The following is a 9338-nucleotide window of genomic DNA, read 5'->3' on the forward strand; positions in this document are numbered from 1 at the left end:
CCTGAAGCCCAGGCCGTTTGGGCCAGAGGTCAGATTAAAGTTAGCCTTGATCCCCTGTACTCTGACAAATGAAAACTAAACTATAAACTAAAGCAGCCCGACACAACGCCAGTCCCTGTCCAGCAAGGGTAACCCCCAAACAGGATCACCTCCCTCTCACGCTCGCTCAGACAGACACACACACACAGCCCAGCTGAACAGAAAGGGAAAAGGTGCAACAGGGGCTAAAGCAAGAGAGAGAGAACACGGCCAGTTGTGCTGTCAGACAGCAAAAGCAGCCTTCTCCCTTAAGTGGGGAGGTCTCAGGCTTACAGACGCTGACATAAAAGACACACTCGCAACATATTTCAAAACCAAAGAGCGATGGATTTACAAGGCAGGTTGATTTTATGATGACTTTTATTGAAAAGGTACGCTGGGTTTAGGCAGATGCCTTTTAGCGCAGGAAAGTTAACACAGTGCCTAATTCAAGGAGACAGCCTGAGGAAGCAGTGCCGACAGGGCAGAGAGCTGCAACGTCTCTATTACTCTCCTCGGCATCATAAAGGGAAGAGAAAAAAATGGCATTCGTGGTGGTGCTTATAGAGAGATGGGAGCACAAAAAAATAGAGAGGCGGGGCAAGCAAACCTCAGGTGTCGTTTGCTTAAGAAAATAAAATGAAGCAAATCTTAGAACAAAGGGTTGGGTGGAAAAACACCCTCAGTTCATAAATTCTCACCAGGCTTGAAGAAAACCGCTCTGGGGGGATCTACCCAGAGTCCAAGAGCTTCAGTTCCCATCGGATTACGTTAGCGGAGAGAGGATGGCAGGGGTCAACACTCTAGTCTACACGTTTCAAGAAAAGAGTAGCTCCAACTGTTAGTGAAGGGAGCCAGGGCCTGACGAGGCCCTTGGAGAAGATGAGAAAGCTGGTCCAGGAGCAGAAGCGACCAGTAGCTTGAGCATCACATACGGAGCCGTCACACAGGCCGGCCATGCTTAGTCCTGAAAGCGAGCCCTGGGATAAGCACCCAGCAAACCTGTTAAAGCCCCAGAGAGGTCGGCTTTCCAGCCTTACCACCGCAAGGAAAACACAGCTGTTTGAAATGCTTTATGCTGATGGACGACACCTTTGTCCGTCTCTGAAAAACAGCCTGATGTGGACAAGGGCTGAGAGTTGGGAAAATAAAATCACGTGGCGTCTGTTGGCTGTGACACAATAGAAAAGCTAAAAAATAATCCCGAGACCAGAGACACAAACGTAACGAGGCCAGCAAGGCCAGGCCCCCCCAGATTCCCTAGGAACCTACCCTTCCTGATGAAGTGACATTCCCTCTGGTGCAGACACGCCCCCCCCACCCGCGACAGTCCCCAGAGAAGAAGGCAGTGGTGCCCCGGAGGGAAGGGCAGAGCAGGCTGGCATGCCCTCTGGCTACCCTCGGAAAAACATTTCCCGACCGTCCACGCCCATTGACGAGACACAAGCAAATGTCAGCGCCCCACAGCCACTCGACGGGAGGGAGCCGGCCTCCCCGTGGCCAGGAGCGGGAAACATGCCACCGACCTGTTGCACACACGGCAAGGCAGGGCCCGCTGGGGTTCGGGAAGGGCGGCGCCCAAGTACTTACATCTGTCATTCCGATCCTCTGGGCTAGATGAGGCTTCCCGGTCCGAAATGAGGCCAGAGACAGCAAAAATCTTCTTCCCAGTGTCGTCAACCTTGAGTGAACCGGGGGAGCTAGATGGCAGCTGTGTCCCAAAGTCATATTCCTTGCCATCTGCATCTGAGAAGCGCAAGTGGGGAGACTCTGTGTCGTGGCAGTTTTTAAGTCGCTTGGCGGGCGTGAAGGCTGACTGGTAACTCTCCCGGTCCTCGGCGGAAGCAAAGGGCCGGAAGGCCCCCACTCCGCTGTGATTCAGCATACTGATCGGGGTGCAATCGAGATTGGGGGGAGCAAACTGGGGGTGCAGGTGCAGTAAAGAAGGGGGGAAATCACGGTTGGCAAAGGTGCCCGGCACCCCACCTTGCCGATGGTACATGGAGGCAAAGGTGTAGGAACCGTTGGTGAAGGGAATGTGCACGTCCTTGTCTACAGAGACAGGCACCCCGAAGGGTCGTGGCTGCTGGCAGGGGATGGAAGCATCACGGCTGGCCTCGGCCGTGGACGCCAGGACCATCAGTGCCGGGGATGCCAGCGGGTTGGGGAGGTAGGATGAGTTCTCCATCTTGAAGGCTGCCCGGTGTAAGTCCATCGGAGTCTCTCTCTGCGGCCGGTGTCACACAAGAAGCAGTCTTCCCTGGGAGGGAGCGGCACCCGGGATCAGGGCAGGGACTCTTACTGGGGAATCATCCTCGTCTAAGACCTGTAGAAACAGCAAAGAGAAAAGAAAAGGGGGGGGAGGTCAGGGGGAGGAAAAAAAAAAGGGAAACCCCCAGTGATGGAAACACCATCCTTCTGGCTGACGGACGCTCGGGCAAGAGACGCACAGGCTTTAGGAGCCAGTGGGCAGCAGCAGCAGCAGACCGTTTTCATTCAGGAAAATCAATAGACAACTTACTGTGATGTACGCGTAGCTGACTTTGGTCCCTACACGTTCCGGGTGAAATGCGCCTGAGCCCAGCAACGGGGAAAAAAAAAATCATAAAACCTCCCAATACAATATTCCCTGAGCAAATGAGCTTTGGAAGGCCAAGTCCCCCAGTAGATTAGGTGGGGCCCGTATTTTAAAGAGCCTGCACCTGCATACCCCACTCAGGGCAAGGCTGACGTTCACACAGAGGCCAGGTTCTACCCAGAGGACCCCCCCCACATCCACACGCCCTCTCCATCTTCCCTAACAATGCCCCGAGACGGAGACACCCCTAAATCAAGCATGTCTACACCCTGAACATTGCTGCGTGGTAGTCGGTACAGACTGTACGCGTGGATAAACTACACACACACACACACACACATCATGAGTCATCTAAGACTGTTTCCAGAAAGAAGTGCTCCGTGAAGAAACAACAGCAGCATTATTTTTGATCCACAGCCTTCTCGAACCACACAGGCGTTCTCTCTTCTGACAAGGAACAAAACCTGCATCAACAGTGTCTGGTGTCTCTGACAATGTTTAAAAACATCACGGGTGCCTTTGGCATATGTTCTCTAGAAGCGTCTGTCTTCCGGGGGCAGCGAAGAACGCATGGGTCACTTCGGCTACTGATGCACTCACTCTTAAGCAGATGTGTGAACCGCCTTGCATTTTGCCATTAACACGTAGAGCAAAATGCTAACAACACTGCTGACGTATTTCCCTCCGCTTATTGGCCCAGTCAGAGCTGAGGTCCGCTCAAGGCCGCTGGAAGAAAGTGGAGTTCAGAAAGACTTCTTCCAATCTCCCTTTGAGATCTCGGTTGTACGTTTTCATAGCCACTGATGCTGTTTCAAAATGTATTTTGAGTCGGGGGTGGGGAGGAAGGGCTATAGGTAAGTCAGGATGTCATGAGATGAATGCTAGGACTCATTAGCTTCAAAAATATACACTAAGTAAAAACTTAATGAAACTCTACGTGTAACCCCAAAGCACCATCTGCTGCCAATTATACCCACTAATTGTCTCAAATAAAATTTACCCCCTCCCTTAAAAAAAAAAAAAAACACAGCAGCAACCCCACCCAGATGGAGTATCCTTGCTGTTCCGTCAAAGAGACCTCAGGTAGGCAATGGATGAATCCTCCCTGCTCAGTGCAGTGCACAGAGAGTTCCTTCTCCCATCCTGTAGCCGACACATCAATGACTGTTATTAATTTTGGGAAGATGAGTGCACACCATCAGACTGCTTCCTCATTTGGCATCTTTCCTTAGAGACATCATTGCTAAATTACCAGATTATGTATCTCACATTAAAGGATTTTTCTCTCTTCCAAATTTTAAATAACTTTCCTGTCAAGTTATAGCCGTGCAGGGAATGATCTGCCAAGGACAGCCAGTGAGCCTGACAAGGCTGGGAATCCTGCGCCTGGCTGTTTCCAAGTCAGATTAATGGCCATGCAACATGGATGCTCCGAAAGTGGGTCCAGGGCTGGTTCCAAGGGTCCTAAGCAGCTCCTCAGGACAGACCTAACGGCCCACTTGTCTGTCAAACAAGCAGGGCTACAGGAGGCAAGCTGGAGAAAGAGGTAAAGGTGATGGGGGGGCAGGAATGCTGTCCCCCCAAAATAACCATCACCCAGAGGATTCACGTTCTCCTTTTACTTCCTGGATCACCTCATTATGTTCAATGAGTTTCATAAATTAGTAATCTGGCGACAGCACCGGACACTCCAACAGAACACGGTGAATCACTCAAACCTGGTTATTCATTTGAAACTTCATTACACTGAGAATAAATCAGCAATATTTTCCCAGGCCGCAACTCTTCCACGCCACTGCGTGGGCGGTGGTCTCCGTGGGGGGAGGGGGAGTGCCGCTTTTCCTTTCCCTTTCCCTTCTTGCCCCCTCCTCACATGAACAACTTGTACAGAAGAAGCTTCAGCAGGACCACAGTCATTATGAAAATCTATAGTTAATACACTCCCAATGTCAAAATGTCATGCGTTTAAACACAGACCCCAAAATAAGAAAACTAACTGACCCTCTTAATTAAAAAAATATGGATTGTAAGATAATCAGCTTGATGGAGCATTTGGGTGAGTGTAAAGAACCGGGCAAAGGGAAAGTAAGTAACTGTTACTTTTCTGCCTCTATGCTGATTTTTTTTAATTTAGCACTTCGTGCAAATCCAGATTAAAATAACTCCAGCTATTGATCCGAGCAGTGGAATTGACATTAATTTTAGTTCACTTCTCACTTTGCAAAGGGATCAATAGGAAGTAATAACAGCTGACATCCCCGCTGAAAGGAGGAGAAAGAAGGGCTGAAGACAGAAATCGAAAAGCAACCAAATAAATCATCAGCTACTTTTCCACGGCATCAGACAAACTCCAAACAGATTGCAAAAAGTCTTTGTTGAATTAACTAAACAAGGAGGAGGGATCAATCCACGAAGCTAAATAAATTGTCTGGCAGGCAGTGAGGTTGGACGGAGGGAACCAACACATATTGAGTTTTTAAAAATTTCAAATCCTTGACGTGATGGGTTTGGTTCGGGGCTGTATGGGTGGGAGTTTGTTTGTTTGTGAAATCACACACCCGACCCTGGTTTAAAGTGATTACAAAACGCCGGCTAACTGAATAATTAGGGAGATTACTAATTGCGTGGTTAAACATGCCAGAACCAAGACAAATGAAACGAAGGAGCTGGCGTTGGGAACGTGAACATGTCTGAAGCTGGGCTGATGCGCGGCGCTCGGCGGCGCGGACCAGCCTCTTTCGCCCTGAAAAACCGAAAGCCAGAGAGAAAGTCTCAGAGAGCGGGCCGCCTCCCACCCCCGCCTCGGACCAGCCCTGTCCAGGGTCTGGGCTTCCTGACCCGCGCCTGGGATCCGCGTAGAAGGAAGCGGCGCTGCTGCGACTGCTGCTGCGACTGCTGCTGCGGCTGCTGCCGCTGCTGCTGCCGCCGGGAGCCAAACCCACTTGCAAATGACTCTGCCACAAAGAAAGCTGCAAAAGCCTCTTTCCCGGAGCCCAAGCTCTGAACGCCCACCAAACTACGATTCTGCCGGCAATTAAAACGCACACACAACACTCCTCTGCTTATTACAACAGGTGACATTTTTGTGGTCTCTGAACCGTTTCCAAAAGGCAAGAATTAAAATAATAGAACAAATGAAACGATATTTTTCCTTTGCATAAATAAACTTTTAAAAAATTAACAGGCAACTTAAAAAGCAAAGAACAATGGGACATGGGCCCAGGGCGGTGGGGGGCTCTGAAGGACTCAGGAAAGATTTTTTTTTTAAGTTCACAGACTTCTTCGCTTGAAGAGAATTCCCGCACACCAAACGCCCGGGGGCGGGGGGGGGGGGTGGCATCTGGACACACTGCTCCAGCAGAAATTCTGACCACCAGCAGCACGAGCTCAGCAAGCGGAAGGCGAACACGGTTCCAAGGCTGGGGCCAACGCCAGCGATTCAGAAGTGGCCGAGGGTCGCTCCCAGGTTTGGACCCCGATTCAGGCCCGGCTTGGCCAGCGGGCACGAAGCGGAGAGCGACCGGCCTGTCCGAGAGTGCGGGGCCGCGGGGCTGCAGCTCAGCGAGCGCGGGCACAATTCAGCCGCCAAGAGTCTTCACCCGGAAAACCCAACTCTTCCAGGGAAAACGGAGGGAGAAGAAGTGAAGGCGAGACCTACATAAACTTAGGGCCAATGCAGAGCTGTGCCCACCAGTCCTCGGGCTGAGCTCTCCCTCCAGCTCGCGGGTGGCTTTGCACAAAGAATACTTTGGTTCGCAACGACCTCCGCTTGCAACATCTGTTTGTAACTTTGGGGAACCAGGGCGCCGGCCGGGAAGACCCGCTAAGTGCGACGGGCCTTGGTCCGCCGCCGGGCAGCACCCACGAGGCAGGGGCTCGGAGAGGCTGCCTTCGATCAGAGTCCACGGACCTCGTGCCCCCGAACAGCCCCGCCCTGAGGGTGACCCGGGGTCCGCCGCCGCCGCGCGCGACCGCTTCGGCGGGCAGCCCCCCGGCTCCCAGATCGCGGGGTTCCTGCATGAGGGCCGGCGCGGGACAGCCAGGCCCTCCCGGTCCCGGGACAGCAGGCCTGGGGTTTGGGAGGGAGGGCTCTGCCTCTCCGGCCGCGGCAGCTCGGCCGCCCCACACTGCGCGACCTGCAGAACAGGTGTGTGTCCCCGCTCGCTCGGCGCCCGGCCCCGTCTGTCACTGGCGGCGCGGCGCCGCCCCGTCCTCGGCCTTCCCCCGCGCCCCGGGGTACCGCGAGCGAACTCACGCCACTTTCGCCAGGTTTGCGCGGGCCGGGAGGGCCAGGCACGTAAGACGCCTGCATCCTTTTTCCTCGACGCTCTTTCTGCCTTTCCCCCCTTGGCTCCCTTTCCATTTGCAGCGAGAAGCCCCGAGCCGCGCGGAGGAGGAGACCGGCACCCCTGCCTGTTCTGTTCCCTCCAGCCTGACCCGCCGCTTCCCCCCAGCCCGCCCTTTTTTCCTCTGTATTTTTCCTTTCTTTCCCCTTTGCCCTTCAAGCCGAGTCCGGGGCGGAAGCGAGAGGAGAGACTTGGCTGGTGGGCATCGTGGGCAGAGAGCGCCCGTGGGCCGACAGCGCCTCTGAGCTGCTCCTGGGCAGGAGGTGGCGCGGGCCAGAGACCCCGGACTGCCCGCCCGGCCCGGCAGGCCTGAGTCCCATTGCAAGCTTCCCCACTCCATGCGCCCGCGCGGTGCGACGCGCGCCCGGGTCGGGGCTCGGGCCCTGGTCCTCCGCTGGAACCGTGGCCAGGGCCCGAGTGAGCGCGTTCGGAACGGAAGCGAGAGCTCTTCCCCTGCCTCTGGGCAGCCAAAGCCCCCGCTACTTCGGGGTTCCCGCGCGCACCCTGGCCGGCCGGGCTCCACCCGGGCCTGGAGCGCTTGGAGGGGTTCCTGGAGCGGAGGAGAGGCCGGGCATCCCCTCGGATGGCCTCATCACCGTGGGCGGCCTCGCTCGGGGGCCACACGGAAGCTCTCCGCCCAAGTTTGTTGTGCCCTGGAAGAAAAGGCTTTCCCTTACAAAGCACAAAGGCGAAACGCTCAGGACGAGCCCTGAAAAGCCCGGGGCTGGGGAGGGGGGCGGCCAGAGCCTTGGGAGCGCGGTGGCGGGGCTGGTCTCCGGGCAGAGAGGGTCGCTCCGCCCGGGCTGGGCTGACAAGCGCGGCGACGGTGGCCGCAGGACCGCAGCGCCCGGCGTGCTCGCTGAAAAGTTTTGTTCTCAAGTCGGAGAAAGAGAAATTGTTACTCAGTTTAAGGCCGATCTAAGATAAAAAATAAAACTAAAAAAGAGCCACGCGCCGCTGTCTGTACCGCGAGCCTCACACCCTGCTCCGCAGAACCGCTGGGAGAGAGTCCCGGCCCCGAAAATCCCGGGAGACCCCCCACGGGTCCGGCTGCTCGGAGGCCAGGCAGGCGGGCCGAGCGGAGCGGGGAGTTCATCCGCTCCGTTTGGAGCGGTCCACCTCCCGGCCAGCACCTGCCTCCTTCCTGCCCGCGGCGGCTTCCCCCACCCCACCCCCACCCCTCCACGCCCTTCACCCCCCACCCCCTCCAGGAAAGTAAGCCGAGCCCCGGGGGGCCCCGGCTTCCAGCCTCTCTCCGGCGCCCCGCCGGGCCAGCCGGGTGGTGGTGGGGGGGCGGCGGTCGGGGTCCTTTCTCATTCGGATAGCCCCTTCCCCGACCCGCCCGCCGCCTCGGGCTCCCCGCTGAGTACCACCCGGCCGGGGCCCCGCCGGAAATCACCGCGGGATCCACAGGGGAGCTGGGCGAGAGGGCATGCTCGCCTTCGACCCAAACAAAGTGGGAATGCGGCTTCTTAAAGGATGGAGAAAAGAAGTCCCGCTCCCTTCCCCTGCTCCCTCTGCCCCCTCGCCCTCCCCACTTGCCCAATTCCCGCGTCTGGTCCCTCCCCCTCGCACCCCCCAAATAAAACACATTAAGGAAAACTCAAGACGAAAGTTTGAGGGAGGCAGCGCACGGAGTGCGCAGGGCACAGATGCCGGCAGGCACCGTCGCCCAGACCTGAGACGCGCCCGTCCAGGTCTCTGCCCCTGCCCCTGCCGGGGGGCGGCGGTGGGGGGAGCCGCCCGAATCCCCAGGAAACGCACCCGGAAAGTTAGCCAGGCTCCCGAGCAACCCCGCCGCCCTCGCACCCACCCCTCTGGCGTCCGCACACACATCCACACCCCTTCCTGGTCGCTACTTGCCGTGGAAATTCCTTGGGAGACCGGTCGCACTTTTCAGGACGCGGAGCGAAGGAGGCGGTGAGTGTGGTGCATGAAAAGTCCCGGGCGCGCAGAGCCGGCGGAGGCAGCGGCGGCGGCGGCGGCAGCGGCAGCAGCAGCAGCAGCAGGCGGCTGGCCCCGGGTTTGTGCTCGCGAGCTGCCTGGGATTGCATGTACAGATCAAGAGACTCGGTTGGTGTGAGAGAAGGAGCAGTGCTGCCTCTCAGCGCTGGCTCTAATCAGTGAATGAGCCTCCACTCTCCCAGGGACTCGGAGACACACACACGCGCGCACGCACACACACGCACACATTCTCTCACACTCACACACATACAGGCACTCTGAGCACTGAATACATTAGGGCACTAAGGGACTCTGGGAAATGGAGTCCAAAGCCAGGACACTGCTGGAGAACAGACCTACTGGCCTTCACGAAAGAGCTGGAAAGTCTTAGGGTCGCGAGACATGGTGGAAGCTGAAGGGAGCGCCTGCTTTTGTTCACGTGTAACCCCCAC

The 9338-nt window shown here is 56.4% G+C and overlaps 1 protein-coding gene across 2 annotated transcripts in view; it reads right to left on the reverse strand.

Annotated features, from left to right (window-relative positions):
* RNF220 (ring finger protein 220) overlaps positions 1 to 8943 on the reverse strand; it is a 244529-nt gene extending 235586 nt beyond the window's left edge. For both annotated transcript variants that reach the window (XM_003482102.5, XM_084965336.1), the window contains exons 1-2: positions 8806 to 8943; positions 1609 to 2344 (exon numbers count right to left, since the gene is read on the reverse strand). In XM_003482102.5, the coding sequence (XP_003482150.3) occupies positions 1609 to 2233 (625 nt within the window). In that variant the 5' untranslated portion in view covers positions 2234 to 2344; positions 8806 to 8943. The remainder of the gene's footprint in view (positions 1 to 1608; positions 2345 to 8805) is intronic.
* Between the last annotated feature and the right edge of the window lie 395 nt (positions 8944 to 9338).

The sequence above is a fragment of the Sus scrofa genome, chromosome 6 (assembly GCF_054392235.1).
Source record: "Sus scrofa isolate SSC_HxYL_T2T_F1_AM1 chromosome 6, Sscrofa_HxYL_maternal_Yorkshire_Landrace_v2.0, whole genome shotgun sequence".
Lineage (NCBI taxonomy): Eukaryota > Metazoa > Chordata > Mammalia > Artiodactyla > Suidae > Sus > Sus scrofa.